This window comes from Podarcis bocagei (genome assembly GCF_964188305.1).
Source record: "Podarcis bocagei genome assembly, chromosome: 14".
Lineage (NCBI taxonomy): Eukaryota > Metazoa > Chordata > Lepidosauria > Squamata > Lacertidae > Podarcis > Podarcis bocagei.
The window spans coordinates 5521655-5538606 of NC_138139.1; the positions used below are offsets into that span (position 1 = coordinate 5521655).

General features: G+C 44.3%; 1 protein-coding gene across 4 annotated transcripts in view; it reads right to left on the reverse strand.

Moving 5' to 3' along the window:
- Nucleotides 1-16952, reverse strand: part of DAPK2 (death associated protein kinase 2) — a 62687-nt gene that overhangs the window by 18414 nt on the left and 27321 nt on the right. For all 4 annotated transcript variants that reach the window (XM_081170644.1, XM_081170641.1, XM_081170642.1 and 1 more), the window contains 3 exons: nt 4684-4905; nt 2911-3049; nt 11-140 (listed from right to left, as the gene is read on the reverse strand). In XM_081170644.1, coding sequence (XP_081026770.1) covers nt 11-140; nt 2911-3049; nt 4684-4905 — 491 coding nt within the window. The remainder of the gene's footprint in view (nt 1-10; nt 141-2910; nt 3050-4683; nt 4906-16952) is intronic.

Sequence of the window (16952 nt, forward strand, 5' to 3'; positions counted from 1 at the left end):
TGAGACTTACCCACAAATTCTGGTGTCCCAAAAATATTTTTAAACTCCACGCCATCTTCTATTTCATGAGCCAGACCAAAATCAATCAGTTTTATGTGCGGGATGGGGATATTCTTTTCTAGCAGCATAATATTCTCAGGCTTATCGGATAACAGGGAAGACACACATAGAAAGAAATAATAAAGTCAGGTTCGTGGATTGATCCAGCCCTATTTTTTAATAGGAATATAATAATCTGCCTCTTACTGAGTCAAAGCAGGAGTCCATCAGACTCAGTATTGTCTACACTGATGCGTGGGTTGCTTTCAGACAAACACTCCACCCACACCCACCCTGGAAATGCCAGGGATTCAACCTGTGACCATCTGCTTACAGAACAGGTGCTAAACCACTAAGCTACAGCCCTTCCCTAACCTAGATTCAGGTGGGCCTATAGAAAAGGGCGCCTCTGATTGCCCTAAAACAGATGCAAAATGCAATTCTATGCACCAAAGCAAATGTTGCTGTGTCATGCTGAGTCATGGTCTGCAGCTCTAGCAAAGGACTCAGATGACAGTTCCAGCATCATATATTAAGAGATTTATATTTTGACAGCTGTCGTAATTTCAGTTTACGCTTTCCCCCTCAACTGCACAAGACAATGGCAATACAAAATCTGGCAGCTGCAGAGTTTCATAAAAGGAGCTTAGAGACAGGACCCCTGTTTTGTATACAGGAGGTCCCAGGCTCCATCTCTGGCAGCATCTCCAGTTAATAAAGGCTCGGTTGCCCAGAGATGGAGAAGACCCTCTTCTGCCTGAGACAAGCATGGAAAGCCCCTTGCCAGGTGGGGTAGATGGGCAAACAGCCCAGCCAGCTGCTAAAAGGCAGCTTCAGGTTATAGTAATAATTAATAGTAATAATTTTATTACAGCCGTAGGCCCATACAGATAAAAACAAGACATAAATAACAGCTTGTGCACGTGGGAAAAAACAGCCGCTAAAACACTACTATAACAATAAAATACTATGAGGTGGAATGGCATACTACGCCTTAATTAGCTTGTGGTGTTCCTTGGCAACGCTTTTGGGTAAGGACAGCGACCAGGAACCTAGCCACTTTCAGGGTCGTATGGGTATCCTTATCCTGCAAGATTTGGGCAAGGTGGAATTTTGGTGGGGTACCCTCTAGTTTCTGTATGATTGATCCCAACAAATTTGCCCGTGGCCCATTGAATAAGGGGCAAGTGAACATAATGTGCTGAAGCGACTCCGGCGTCTCCTTATCACATTCACACATGGCGGAGGCTTGGCCCTTTGAGAATCTATGTCTCAGGACATTGGAGGGAAAAACGTTAAACCTCGCTTTGGTGAAGGCCAGCCTATGGGCAACAGTCGAAAGGGAGGAGAGGTATGATGGAACGCAGTAAGTTAAAGTGATACCAATGTTCTGGGGCGAACAAACACCTCCCCCCAGCGTATAATTTCGCTGTAAATCGATGTCATCCAGTCTTTGGCGGATTGCAGCTTCAGGTTCTTAATGATCTTTTCCCAACTGGTAGTTATGTTACTCATGTTACAGGCCTCTCTCTTGAATGCTTAAGACTTGGGGGTTTGTTTGTTTCATTTTCTAGTACGTGCAAAACCATTCCCCATCACTCTTTTTGATCAAGTACCCCACTTGCTTTTCCAGTCTGAAACAACTGCCACCACTTTCATTCATGAAAAATTCCCAGTCCTACATTCCCTAACGGAGGTACTGGTGGTTCCTTTCTCCTTTAAAAACAGAAAAGGGGTGGGGAGAGCTTTGAGCCTCAGTCCAAAGCTGTAAACAAAAAGCCCATTTAACCTGGATAAAAGTGTTGGCTAAATCAAGCCCCCTGATTCTCCTCTTGAGGAGGTGAGTTACAGACTCTGAACCTCTGTGAAAAGATTCTACATGCTCAGTCAGAGATACTGAATCACAGAGGGAAACCTGGGTGCACAGTGGTGGAAACTGCAGTGGAGCATTGTGTGCGCGCATGCAGAGTTACCCTATTCACCCGCCCCTTCTTACTTCTTACTCTGAGAGATGCAATCAAGATTCCCTCCCTCCCTGCCATTTAACCTGACTTTTCTCTTCCTGAAATGCAAAGGCACTGCAAGGTCCAGCTGAGGAAAATGCCAGAGGTGAGACAGAAGCAAATCACATTCGCTACCTTTGTTCTTTTCCTAGTTCAGTTTACAGGGTGGAGGGTTGCTACACAAGGGGCAGGCCAGTCCCCAAAGAGGAATTTTCCACCATTCACAGCACAGCAAAGGGTGGGAGGAACTCAGATTTTGAGATTAGATTACAGGCTGTGCTTGCTTTGACAGTGAGCACAGTTCCAGTGTATACAAATCAGCTGAGCTCTGGTTTATTTGTTTATAGAATTTCTTACTTGCCCTTTCCCCAGAAGGTTGCAAAGGCTTACACGTCCACATGGCACAGGAGCCATGAAAACCAAGCATGTTTAAACCACACCCCAGCCTTTCCTTTCCCAACCGGGTGCCCTCCAAATGTTTTGAACTGCAACTCCCACCTGTCTCAGCCAGCACAGCTAAAAAAGGCTGAGGGCTGACTGGGAGTTGTAGCCCCCAAAATATGGAGGGCACCAGGCAGCTGAAAGCTGGTCAGCTGCCAACAGGGTCGCCGACTTGGGCCCCAGATTATGGGTGCCCAGAGGCACATGCGACATAATGTGACGTCATGATGTCACGGTGCGCTGTGACATCATGACATCACATTACGTCACATGTGTTGCAGAGGTGCCTGGGAACCCTGGAAGTCCTGTCCAAGGCCCTATGGTCCAGCACCCACAACAAATTTTTTGTGGGTGCCCGGTCCCCCAGGGCCCCCTAGAGTTGGCATCAGTGGCTGCCAAGCCCCTTCTGCCTGACTTCCCTGCTTACCTTTAAATCAAAATGGGCTATTTTCTTGTCGTGTAAGTAGCTGACACCATCTAGGATCTGCTTAATGAACTGTGTGGCTTCCTCTTCACTCAGCGACTCCTTCTGGGCCAGGAAATCAAAAAGTTCTCCTCCAGACACGCTACAAAGCCAACAAGATAGTATTGTGATAGCTGCATTAATAGTAAAAGGATGCAGATTCATTGTACTATTCTGCTTCCGGTTCCCTGGATTAGTCTAATGGATGTTTCTAACAAATTACTACTGCTGTTTGTTGAATAGAGCATTCACCCTGAATTCTTTGCACAAAGCTTATGAGGTGGTTAGACTGTGTCCAATCTTTATTTTTATTTTGGAAAGTCTCTGGTCTTTATTGAGCATTTGTTCCAATTTGTTTAAGAAGTGATTATATGATAATGAGCACTAATCCTGCATTCTTCCTGATTTACTTGCTGAGCGTTTATACATAATCTGGTTAATCATTTATTCACCCCACATTTTTAAATGCATTTGCCCATCACTTTCCAAACTGCAAAAAGTCCATTTTTAAAAAATAAGATTTGTTGCCCTAGGGCAATGCTGCATTTTAATCTGCTTTACTGTACAGTCCTAACATTCTGGTAGGCTCTTGAATCCCTCTCACAAATTACTGACAGTCTGGATGCACGACTGGGGAGCCAACAGCTCCCCTTTGTGGATAAGGCTAAGGGGAAGATTTACAACACTCTTCTTTTTTTGTTGCTTTGTCCCATAGTTAAATATATTTTGATATATTACATATGCATATCACTTATGCATTTATTTTTAAGATAATTTATAATCCTCACCTTCTATCCCATATGGGACCTTTCTGGAAATGAACGGTCAATGGCATCAGCAGCATAAAAAAACCCTCAAACCAATTACTGCACAGAAAGGACAACTGGGATGGACCTGAGAATGCTATCAACATTGCTGCCCCTCCACCCTAAATGGGCACCTTGCCAATTATAAGTTTGTTCCTTTAAGGATCTAACTTTCTTAAAATCCAATTTGATTTATGTCTTACGCTGCAAGTGTTTCCTATTGCAGCTCAGTTCTTGGTTTAGAATAGATGAACAAACTGATTTTATAGCCCCTGTGGTCCAGGAACCTGGATATAAGTTGAATGCATATAACGAAGCAGTTTACTGCCCTGAACAATGAGCCAGGAATGGGGTGTGTATGAGACTCATTCACACACCAACACCGATATATATGAACTTTGCCTTTGCACTTATTCAAAATCCAACGTGCCACCAAAGCTGGTCACTGAACCTTGAAATTCTGATGGACAGCTAACATGTTGCCCACATGTTCTCCACAAGGTGGCCCTCAGCACTAACACAGTTTTCTACGGAAAATCCCAAGAATCTTAGACTGCTGGGGGGAAAACAAGAACAGAAGAGTCCAATCCCAGTTGTGGTTTTAAGGGCTAGAGGGCCTGGAATTCTGCACTTGATGGGCTCAAATTTTGCACACAAACAAAGGAATAGACGGAGCTGACTGGATTGCTTTGCAATTATTCAAATCATTTGCATATATTCTCTCTCTTATTAAGCATAATTTAGTCTGGTTTTACTCTTCATGGTGAAACCCACGATACTTTATTCAGCTCCCCAGTGGGCTTCCGATATTTCAACAGACATTGCTTGTGCATATTCTAGCTTATCTTAAGAACTAGAAACTTTATCTATTCATTTGTTTTAAAAGTGCATTCCTGTGCATCTCAGCACATAGGCAGCCTCTCCTACTCACAGCTCGAGGATAAGGACCACATCGGTCTTGTTCTCGTACACGTCATGCAGCTTGATTATATTGGCGTGAAGGATCTGCTGCAGGATGTTGACCTCCCTTTCGATCTCCTCTCGCCGGACTCCACGGCGGCTGGCACGGCTCTGTCGCTTCTTGATAAATTTGGCGGCGTATTCCACCCCCGTGACCTTCTCCCGGCATTTCTTCACAATAGCAAACTGGCCGCTGCAAAGAAGAAAGAGGAGCTGAAGGCAATTCTCCTACGCCAGGGAAACTGGCGATCCTTTGGGAAGTCAGGAGTGGGTGCAGGAGACGGGTTCAAATTCCTGGAGTGGCCCCACTTCTGGCTACAGACAAGATAGTTGGATGCCAAGCTAATATGCATTAAAATGTCAACAGAACCCTAATAATAATAATAATAATAATAATAATAATAATAATAATAATAATAATATATTATTATTTATACCCAACCCACTCTGGGCGGCTTCCAACAAAGTATTAAAATACAGTAGTCTGTTAAACATTAAAAGCTTCCCTAAAGAGGGCTGACTTCAGATGTCTTCTAAAACTCTGGTAGTTGTTTTTCTCTTTGACATCTGGTAGGAGGGCGTTCCACAGGGTGGGTGCCACTACCGAGAAGGCCCTCTGCCTGGTTCCCTGTAACTTGGCTTCTCACAGTGAGGGCACCGCTAGAAGGCCCTCAGCGCTAGACCTCAGCGTCCGGACAGAACGATGGAGGTGGAGGCGCTCCTTCAGGTACACTGGGCCGAGGCCGTTTAGGGCTTTAAAGGTCAGCACCAACACTTTGAATTGTGCTCGGAAATGTACTGGGAGCCAATGTAGGTCTTTCAAGACCGGTGTTATGTGGTCTCGGCGGCCGCTCCCAGTCACCAGTCTAGCTGCCGCGTTCTGGATTAGTTTTCCGGGTCACCTTCAAAGGTAGCCCCAGGTAGAGCGCATTGCAATGGTCCAAGCGGGAGATAACTAGACATAAGAATGTAAGAAGAGCCTTGCTGGATGAACTAGTTCAGCATCCCGTTCTCACAGCAGCCAACCAGATGTCCCAGTGGGAAACCCGGAAGCAGGACCTGAAGACAAGAGCCCTCTCCCCTCCTGTGGTTTCCAGCAACTGGTATTCAAGCATCACTGCCTCTGAGCTTGGAGGCAGAGCACCCAAAACAAAGCACCAGGAAAAGATTTAAAGCTTTGAGTCTGCTTTCGAATAATGCTTATTTGGTTTGTCTAAAAAAAGAAATCTGAGCATAAAAAGGGTTTTCTTAGCTCAGAGTTTCAGGGCTCAGAAAAGTTAGCCTTGGGTTAATGTACCCTTTTGGCGCCAGGCAAACTTATTTATTTATTTTTAAATAAATCTCCCAGGCTTTTAAAGTATTAACTTGTAAACTGTCCAGATTTGCTATGCAATTCTGGCTTGTTGTTGTTGTTTAGTCGTTTAGTCATGTCCGACTCTTCATGACCCCATGGACCAGAGCACACCAGGCCCTCCTGTCTTCCACTGCCTCCCACAGTTTGGTCAAACTCATGCAATTCTGGCTAGTTTTTGCTATTATGTTTGCGTTATTTATTACACTATACAGAAATTTATAAAACCTTCACAAATGAAAAATTTTTATGAAATCCTGATATGGTGGGAGGGGGAGACCTCCTAATACTTTTTTTTTTTTTACTGATTGCAGAGTTATGAAGTCTACAAACACATTTTTTAAAAAACCTTAAAAGTTACAGGAGGGATTATCCCACCCACCCCCAGTCAAATGCCTTTATTTAAATGTTTTAGCACTCTACAAACTTTTACAACTTGAGACTATTCTTAAATGTCAGCTGGCCTGACCTGACCACAGCTGCTGCATTTCAAGGTTATTCTTCAACCACCAATTTTAGTATTTCCTCCATAGCTCAGAAAAAGGAAGCAAGTGCTGCATCCTCTAGTATTTTGGTGTGATGGAAGCCCCCCTCAGATCCAGGTATGAAGTAATTAGTTAGCAGAGGAAGGAAGCAGAGAATTACACATAAAGTACAGTGTGGATGAGATCACTTTGCCGCTTCCTGTCTTCCTCTTGTACGCTCAACACAAGGTATGATTTGAATGCAGAGCAGGTGTTGGAGGGGAGAGAGAGAGATGACTGCTGTACCAAGCCTTCTCACGATTTCCAGGCAATAAACCCAAGACAGGCGAGAAAAAGAGGCCTAATTCACATGATGCTTTACAGCAGACTTCCCCAAAACTGGTGCCCTCCAAATGTTTTGGACTACACCTCCCATCAGACCCAGCTTGGGGAAGGCCGATTATTATTTTGCATTTATACAGCACAAAACACATTGAATGTTGCACTGGAGAGATACCGACTCCTCCTTGACTGGGAAGTCAAGGAGGAGGAGGTCACTGCATCAATGATAAAGTGTTCACAAAACTTTGGATACGTTCTATCAATGTCCCAATGGGAAAATCTCTGGAAGAACAATTGGAAATTTACTACCCGTTACGCCATCAGGGAGAACTTCCTAAAAATGCAACACCAATGGTATCTAACACCTCAGAAACTAGCCAAAATGTATAAAGAAGTAAAAAGTAACTGTTGGAGATATGGAGTACAACCAGGCTCCTTTTATCATGTATGGTGGCAATGCAATAAAATCAAAACGTTCTGGGAGGATATCCACTTAGAACTCGAATACATGTTAAGAATCTCCTTTAACTTCAAGCCAGAGGCATACTTACTGGGTATTATTGATACTGACTTTCCTAAAAAAATTAATGATATTTTTCTCTACGCAACAGTGGCAGCGAGGGTTCTTATAGCTACAATGTGGAACAGTGAAAAAGTTCCCTCAAGACAAGAGTGGGTCAAAAAAATGATTGACTATGCTGAATTAGATAGCCTATCCGAAAAATTAAAGAACAAACCAAGGAAAGAATTCATTTCAAAGTGGGAAGTATTTAAAATATATTTGAAAATTAATAATACTGACTTAAAATCCGTAGCGGCATTTGAATAATTCCAGCAATATCGTTCACTAGTTATACGACTTAACATATTTTGAAGTGATTTGAGATGACAGTAATAACATGTATTGGCAGCAAAGAATGGTAATTTGATTTATGGAGTAGATGGGAAGTCGGGTTTAAAAAGAAGAGGCCATTACAGTTTATGGATTATGAAATTTATATTAATTATCTATATAAGGCATGACTGATGGTATTCTCACTACGGTTTATTTTGTCCTTTTTGCTATGTGTTGAGCAAATAAAATAAAATAAATTTAAAAAGGGGGGGGAAGTATGTTGCATTGGAGAGGAACATAAGCAAAACAGAGGGGCCCAGGTGATCTTACAATCTAAATGTTCACAGTGGGGAAGAAAACTGCAATGGGGCATAGATGCAGCGGAGATATGTGTCCTTAGATTTTGCCTCACTTGAGGTTGGGGACACGGGTTTGAAGCCAAAGGCTTTGTGAAAGGTGTAGCAGGTACCATGGAGGGAGAATGCAGGGCAGGGCAGCTCTGTGAGGGAGCCATGGCACTGTGTGCCAGAGGAGGAGCAGCTTCAGGGCAGTCAATGAGCTCCGCCTGCTCTGAGAAGGAAATAAGGAGGCTTCCAAGCTTTACTACTGTTTATGATCCAGCGCACTGGCCTTCAACTGGTGGTGGTAGGGTGTGGGGACCCACAAGTAGGCTGTGGCCTGGTGCAAGGTGGGTCGCAACAGGAGCATTACTATCACATTAATATGTGGTAAAAGATTGCGAAATGGGTCTAATAATAATAATAATAATAATAATAATAATAATTTATTTGTACCCCGCTGATCTGGCTGGGTTTCCCCAGCCACTCTGGGTGGCTTCCAACAAAGATTAAAAATACATTAAAATGCATGTTTGGGTCAAAAGCAGGTCCTGGCTCTGAAAAAAAGGTGGAAGATACTTGACCTAGAGAAAGTTAGGGGACTGGTCAACACAGCTTCCTGCATTATGGGACAATGTGGGTGTAAGTACCAGGGTGGGGGTGGGGCTGTCACAACAATAATTTACCACTCCACTACTGGGAAGAGGCCAGCTGGGAGAAAGAATTTGAAGAAAGATATAACTGTGCTTGATTGATTGATTGATTGATTGATTGATTGATTGTTATTTATTTATTATGCATTTATATCCCATCTTTACTCCCGACAGCTCACAGTGGTATGTGTGGTTCTTCATCCTACCTTTTTTCCTTTTTAAAAAAATTCTCACAGCAATCCTGTGAGGTTGCACCACAGAAGTAATTCTGTGACAGTTTCAGGTGAATGGATGCAGCAAAATATGAAGGGTTTCCTCCTTTTGCATCCGTAACTCGACTCACAGGGAGACATTCTACATGTTGTTTGGAATAATCCACATATTCAGATCTGCAGGTAGAAAATCTCCTCATCAAGAAGATGAAGCAGCCTGAGGACAGCTTTCTCCAAGTTCAGGGAATGGTATTTTGGCCTCCTCCTGTCACCTAGTGCCAGCAGGGGCTGTACCATTCAGGATGCAGAAAATCCTCCCTAGGGCACCTCTCAACAGAATCCCATTCAGAATTCCAGACTGATTAAAATTACAGGGTTTTGTTTACACAGCAGAAGCTCTGAGCTATAAACTTTCCCTCTGTCATTAAACACATTACAAGTATAGTAATTACAGTATATGTATGCAGAGGGCATACATTATGTGGCATATCCTGCAATTAAATGCCATATTTCCCAATGTAATACTAAGAGTATTATATAATTAACAGAGAGACCACAGCCAAAGTCAGGTCTAAAGTCTCTCACACGTCCATAAAAGCCCAGAAATCCAGAGATAAGGCTCACACTTGACCTTCACATGGCCTGGAATGCCTTAGGATTGCGGTACGGACCCTCAACCGCTAATTTTAGTTCTGTGATTGCTAGCCTGATCTACACACAAAGATGGGTTATAATCTGCAGTGTCATTCCAGACCATTTCATCGAGCGCTGGGGGATTATGGACCAGGCGAAGGATCTGCCTATACATTTTGGGATCTGGGTATTTAAAGAATTGTCTGATCCCATACAAATGTGTCCAATTGCCAAGATCTTCCACTGAGGTTCTTCCCTGGGTAACTCCATTCTCCAGCTTTAGGAACACATGAAGTTTCCTTACATCAATTCAGACTGTGTGGATAATGTCATTATATGGTTTAGGCACTAGGTGGCAGTGGACCTAAGTGTATCTGGGTGGAGTCGGGTTTTCAGTGCTGTGCTGTTCTTCTTGGAGACAACAAAGTTCTTCTTTAGCTTCCCAGCACGGCAAAGGGTTGTGGGAAACAAAATCTAAGATTTGTTTTTAAGATTGAGGTAGGCTTGATGTTTGGTGTGAATCTGAAATCGTCATTTGATGCCAAATTGTCAACTAGGGGCACTGCTTCGAAGTATCACCCACATCTCCCAGCTGGCTGGAGAATGTGGCAGAGCAGCTCCACCTGAAACCAACACACCTGGCTTAGCCTATTCCTCAGTCTATGGATGAAGCCAGAATACTTGAGAGGTATTAGTATGGTAATATTACAACTGCAACAGACAGTTCCAAGAATTTCTTTGTTTGATAAGGTGCTTCCATAGGACTTTGGAACTTGCAGGAATTTGGTTCCCTTCCGTATCTTCAATTTTGTTTAAGGATGAGACAGGAATTTGATCCCCACATTTGTTTGTGCAGCAGCTGAAATGTTGGACTCCAGTGTGGGAAGCGCATGTTCAAATCCCCACTCAGCTATGATCCCTCACAAGGCTCTTCTGGGACGGACCACAACTTCTCAGTCTAGCTAGTTCAGCTGCGCAGTCCTGCCTCCAAGTGTAACAGGACTCAGAAAAACATTCATCCATACACACTGCGAGGAGCGTTGTAAAATGTCAAGGCCGCAGCTGCACTATGGATTTAAGGTAGTATCATACCACTTTAAACACTTGCGGCTTCCCACAAAGATTCCTGGGAACTGTAGTTTGTTAAGGGTGCTAAGAGAAGTTAGGACATACAATTCTGAGAGTTCCTGGGGAGGAGAGACTGGTTGTTAAACCATTTTGAGAACTGTAGCTCTGCAAAGCAAACAGAAGTCTCCTTAACAACTCTCAGCACCCTTAGCAAACCACAATTATTTGGGAGAAGCCATAACTGTTCAAAGTGGATGATACTACTTTAAATGTATAGTGCTGACGGGGCCTAAGTCTCTGCTATCATTTTTTATGTGTTTAATTAATTATTTGCATTTCCTTTTGCATATGAGTGTAAATCAGCATTAATTTGACATTTTGCATCAGTGTAAGTGTAGATAACTTTATTATCACTTTTTATTTCTGTCCATTTTTATATGTATCTATATATGTGTGTATGCATGTACAACTTTTCTAGTTTATCATCTTGGAATTTATTGGACTATATGAATCATAAAAAGAAACAAACGTAAATCATAAACGAGTAATGTTTGTGTGGATGTGTGAGGGTGAAGATTAAGCTATTTTATAGTTTAACAGACTTCTACAAGTAAAGGAAGGCATTCAGTCCTTTTCCGGCGGACTATTTACCTTGTACATGATTGCTTTTTGAATTATTCCTGTGAAAGGTCCTGTTCAAATGTAATTGTTGGACTCCAACTCCCATCAGCCCCAGCTAACAAGCAGTCAATGGTCAGGAATGATGGGAGTTGAAGTCCAACAATATCTGTAAGTCCATCCTTGCACTCCTGCACCCACAGTAAGTTCAGCTCTATCTTGGGGGAGAAAGTTTGAGACACCCACATACTCAGCTCAGGTGATTTGCTGGGCTTCTCTCAGAGAACATGCTTATTTCTTTGGCATGCACAGGATCAACAAACAGTGCCTAAGAAGATGACAGCATCATCCCTGTTGTGAAGTACGTGGTCCTGCTTTGGTCCTCACCTTTGCTCAAGCCTCCAAATCATAGCAGGACAGAGGAAGGACTGGAGCTGCCTGGAAGATTCCCCTGACACCAAACAGCATCCTGGTTTAATGAATTTCAGAAGCAGCTGCTCAAAGTGAAGAGACGAGAGGGAAGGCGGGAGTGTGTGCATTTGCAGGTCAATCCTTAAAGAACTTGTCAAATTATTCTCAGCTTGGAAGCTGATAAAATATGATGCGCAGGGCAGGAACTTTGGGAATTTTCTCACACTCCTCTTGTGGGCCCTCCTCCCTCTTCGCTTGCAGATACCGTATTTTTCGCTCTATAAGACGCACCAGACCACAAGACGCACCTAATTTTTGGAGGAGGAAAACAAGAAAAAAAATATTCTGAATCTCAGAAGCCAGAACAGCAAGAGGGATCACTGCGCAGTGAAAGCAGCAATCCCTCTTGCTGTTCTGGCTTCTGGGATAGCTGTGCAGCCTGCATTCGCTCCATAAGACGCACACACATTTCCCCTTACTTTTTAGGAGGGAAAAAGTGAGTCTTATAGAGCAAAAAATACGGTAAATGGACAAAGGGCATGTTCAGCTGCTCCACAACAAGCTGGGGAGGGGGGGCTCACCAAACTCTATTTAGTGATCTAAAAAGGCAACTACCAGACTCTCACCATCTGCAATGTAATCTTTATTTCTTTCTGGTGATCTTTCGCTGGTAATCTCAGCAAAATGCCCAAGGGGCAAACAAATAAATATTCTGGTTACTCATTCACACACTAGAAAACTGCCCTGCTCATCTTCACTGCTTTCCCTCCTAGTCCTGGAGACAGAGCACAGTCAAACTAGGCTACTGGCTGAACTCTAACTGGGACAAGACCAAACAGAAGGAAGCAGGCTGTTGGGACACTCAAGGTGGCTGAGGAAGCAGAAACGGAGGGTGAAGCGTCCAATATATACAGGTCCAGCACTGGAGCAGCATGGAAAGGTTTGAGGAAGGAGAGAGAGCAGGCTCTGTGTAATGCTTACTCTAAAAGCAATAGGCTCACCTCCATAACCGGGCTTCCTGGACAGGGTGCACTTTCTCCATCTAACTGAACTAAATTGCAAGTCTGTAGAAAAACACATCATGAGCAGAAGCAGACTGGTCCACAATCAAGGGTGGGAGGAAGGGAGTGGCTTTCAGAAGTGGCTTCAGCTGCCCTCTTCATCTGGACTTTAGGAAGCAGAAATGCTGAGCATGTGAACATTGTGGCTGCCAAACCCAACAAATGCTGCCAAACCCAACAAATGCATATTATGGCTACTTAGCATGAGAAGGGGCAAATACCGCAGAGCTGAGACAACTACGTTGACCCAAGAGAAATCCTTAAGTCACAGCCCAGATGCAACAAAAATGGCCGCCTAACCCGAACGCTCTGAAGAAAGCCATCAATCAACAATGTCTGTACAACTCTATAATTCCACAACACCCAAGAACCACCACACCAAAACACCAAAACACCGAACCACAACATCCCCCCACTTAAAAAATACAGACTAGGCCACCAAGACAATTGAGATGGCACCAAACAAGGAGATGGCGAACGACAACATCCCCCATGATGACAACTGCCCAACAACAAAAAGGGACCTGAGGGAAATGGAACTGAGAATAGCAGAACTATTGAAGAAAACAGTGACTCCCCTGAAGACAATAATCAGCGACCTGACCTCCAAAGTGGAAACCCTCACTAGCACCATCTCCACTCTAGAAAAAGAAAACCATTATGCAACTAAAACAAATAGAGCAACTCCAAGAGGAAAACACATGTCTGAAAAACAAATTAGCTGATACGGACAACCGCCAAGAAAGAGAAAGCATGGAAGTGAGAATTAAACTAGCAGGCCTAGAAAACTGCAGCAGACGCTGCAACATCCGCTTCCGCAATTTCCCTGAGAAACTCATGTAAAAACACGCTGATTCCCAGACCGTCCGTGGGCTGGATTTAGAAGGCAATTGGGCTGGATCCAGCCCCCGGGCCTTAGTTTGCCTACCCATGAACTAAAACAACAGCCCCCACCCCAATACAACAACCAGCAAACAGGCTAAAATCCGACAAATAACTAACATAATGGTGGTGCCAGAGCATGCCAATACTCACATCCCTACCTAATACCTCAGCAAACCAACAATGCTATTAATGATACTGACAACATTGTTTATAAACCTTGTATCCAACACAAGTGCCACAAAGGCGCTTGACACCGTCTCACTGACCGACCCCTATCGCAAGTGAAAGAGGGGACGGCCTGTTCTCAAAAAAGGCCCTCCATGCCAGCTGAGACACAGGACCAACTGGCTGGGAGCCAAAGGGACCAAGCTACTCCAAACAAACACCTATATAACTACATATTGGCGACCCTCTATAACCTACCCCCCCAATCTTCAGCCCATCTCTAACTCTAACCCCCCCTCCCCCCACCCACCACATTATATGTCAGCACAACACACTGGGTTTGATAGACAATACAAGGTGAGAGACACAGGGCAACCCAAACGGGTGGGCAGGGAATCATCCTATAAGATAGATAAGTAAGATGGCTAGCTTAAAAGCAATTACACTAAATGTGAGGGGGTTGGGAAACCCTATCAAAAGAAAACACATCACCTCGTACATAAACACCATGAAAACACACATTGCCTTCCTACAGGAAATACACAACCCGCCCAAAGGAAGCAAACTCCTGAGCAAACCCCGCTTCAGTCAACAATGGGTGGTAGGTACCTGGCTCAGGAAAGGCCCACAGAGTAGCCATAGTACTCAGTAGAGACCTACATTTTAAAGCCACAAAGGTGCAAAAAGACAAAAGAGGCAGATTCGTTTTCGCCAAAGGGATACTAGATGGCAAACTAAACTGACAATTGGCTCCATATATGCTCCAAACAAGAAGACACTAAACAATCTCCTTTCCTTCTCCAAAGGGAAAGCAATCCTAGGAGGTGACCTCAACCTAAATACGAGACACCTCCCTGAAAGACATGCATCCTACAACCCCCTGGGCAACCTTCCTCAGAGGGACAACTAGAGACTCTTACAAACTACTGAAAATGCTAAGAAATGGAGGCCTTTACGGTATCTGGGAAGAAAAGAACCCAGGAGACACCAGCCACACATTCCAGTCTAGATGCCACAGCACAATATCCAGACTGGACAGTATTCTGCTCACACAAGGCCTGATCCCCCTGGCAGAAACAGCAAACATTAGTAACATTAAAATCACAGACCATGCCCCAGTAGAAGTTACCCTCGAAATAGGAGAGGAAACAGAAACTACCCCATCATGGTCCTTCAGCCCCATCCTAATCACAACCAACTAGCTAGAAAGTGTCTCTTGAAAACTCTCCAAAACTACTTTAAGGACAATGATGTGGGCAACATAACAACCCCCCTCCTCTGGGACACAATGAAAGCAGTCACCAGAGGAGCCTTCATCAAGGAGAGAGCATCCCTTAAAGAACAAACCTCCTCAAAAATTGGTAAATTAGAACAATAAATTATGACCCTCTATACACTATAAACAAACAGGAGCCAAAAAACTCCTTAAACTCATGAACAAAAAAGAAGGGAAATTGACTCGCTAGAAATCAATAAAACAATGATTAACATCCTATACTCTAAACAACACTTTTACGACTATGGAGGGAAGAACTCCAGACTATCAGCAAACAGATGCAAGAAAAAATCACTCAAAACAAGAATACACCAGGTCACACCTTTATTCCCAGTCTTTCAACTATTACAAACTGGAAAAATGCTCATCTCAGCCTCCTGCACATGAGGTTGCCAACCTTTTAACCAGCCCTTGCAGCTGTGCCTTTAACAGTAAAGTACGTAGATCAACGAAATTGGCTTTTAGTGGTACTTCTGCTTAATGATTCTATTGTATGATGGCATGAATTTGCTGTATCCTGCTCTTAGTACAAGCAGAATAAAAATAAATGTTCAGCATCATGTACACACACACACACACACACACACACACAGGGAGCTGCAGAGCACAGCCGCAGAAGTCACTTGAAAAGTTGGCAGCCCAAGCTATTTAGGCGTTCAGCTACCGTGTCACAGCCTGCCTTGCTCTGGCTTCTGAAGGAGAATGTGCCACTAAACTACTAAGCTGGTAGTAATAAACTAATCCTCAAAGATGAAGTTGTGGAGCATCATGTAAGGCAGAACTTTTCAAACAAACTGTGTGTGTGTGACACATTAGTGTGTCGGCTGCAGTGTGTAGGTCGCACAAATGTTCCTGACCCTCCTCCTGGGTCTGGAAAGGGGTTAGCTTAACCTCTGGTTTGCTAGTGTCACGAAATGATGCATGTCTAAAGATTGTGCCACCAACATGAGAAGTTTGGAAAGCTCTGGTATAAGGAAAACCAGCCCAGCCTAAGGTATTCCTAAAAGGAACAGAGTGGGGCCCTGTCTTCCTGAGCATTCCCTGGTCAATGAGGGCTGTTGGAGGACATGAGCTTGTCACTGCAGCTGTCAGGAGCAAGGTGTCAGGAGCAGGTCAGCAATAAATCACACAGCATCAATGAGGTTAACTCTTTATTCAAGGAAATGAGTTCGACTCAGGAGGCCAGGCTTAGTGAGCACAGCAACTCGTCCTGATAGAACTTGCTGCTATGATGCAGTTGCCCAAGTCTGCACCTCCTTTGGGTCCTTCCAAAGCAATTGGAGACTCTTTTGTCTTATCTCTCTTTGCTCCTTCCTCTTCATATCTTTTAGGGTTCAAGAAGACTAGGGGGACGAGGAGCTGGTCTCAGCAGGAAGGGGAGACCCCCGTGGCTTCTTCAGCAGCCTGCTTCATCTCTGCCTCTTGCCCCCCCCTCCTCTCCAGCTTCCACTGCTGCCTCTGATTCTGGACTGCCCTCTGCCACAGCCTCTACCTGATCACTAAACCATGTTACCTCTCCAGCTTCTGACACCTCCTCCTCCCAATCTGCTCCCTCTGATCACTCGTTGTCATCCCACCACCCCTCCCTGGGCTCTGGGCCTTCTTCCCTTGGGGGTTCCCCAGCTGGTGCCCCCCCCCATCGCTCCTCTGCACCCAGCCAGTCCATGATAGCAGCTGTAATGCACTTTCCACACACACACTCCTAAAGTGGCCTGCCATGTCATCTGCCCACACCCCTCCCACCTGCTGTGTTCACTTCAAGCACCGGCTCCAAGCAACAACAGATTTGTGCCCTCTGACTGAGAAAGTGAGTGTGTGGAAAGTGCAGCCTGCTAATAGCTGCCTTTTAGAGACAGACTAGGTGACACCTCCCTCCCCGGTGGCCACTGGCTTTTGTTGTTGTTTGGGGTTTTCCTCAGCAAAGCCAG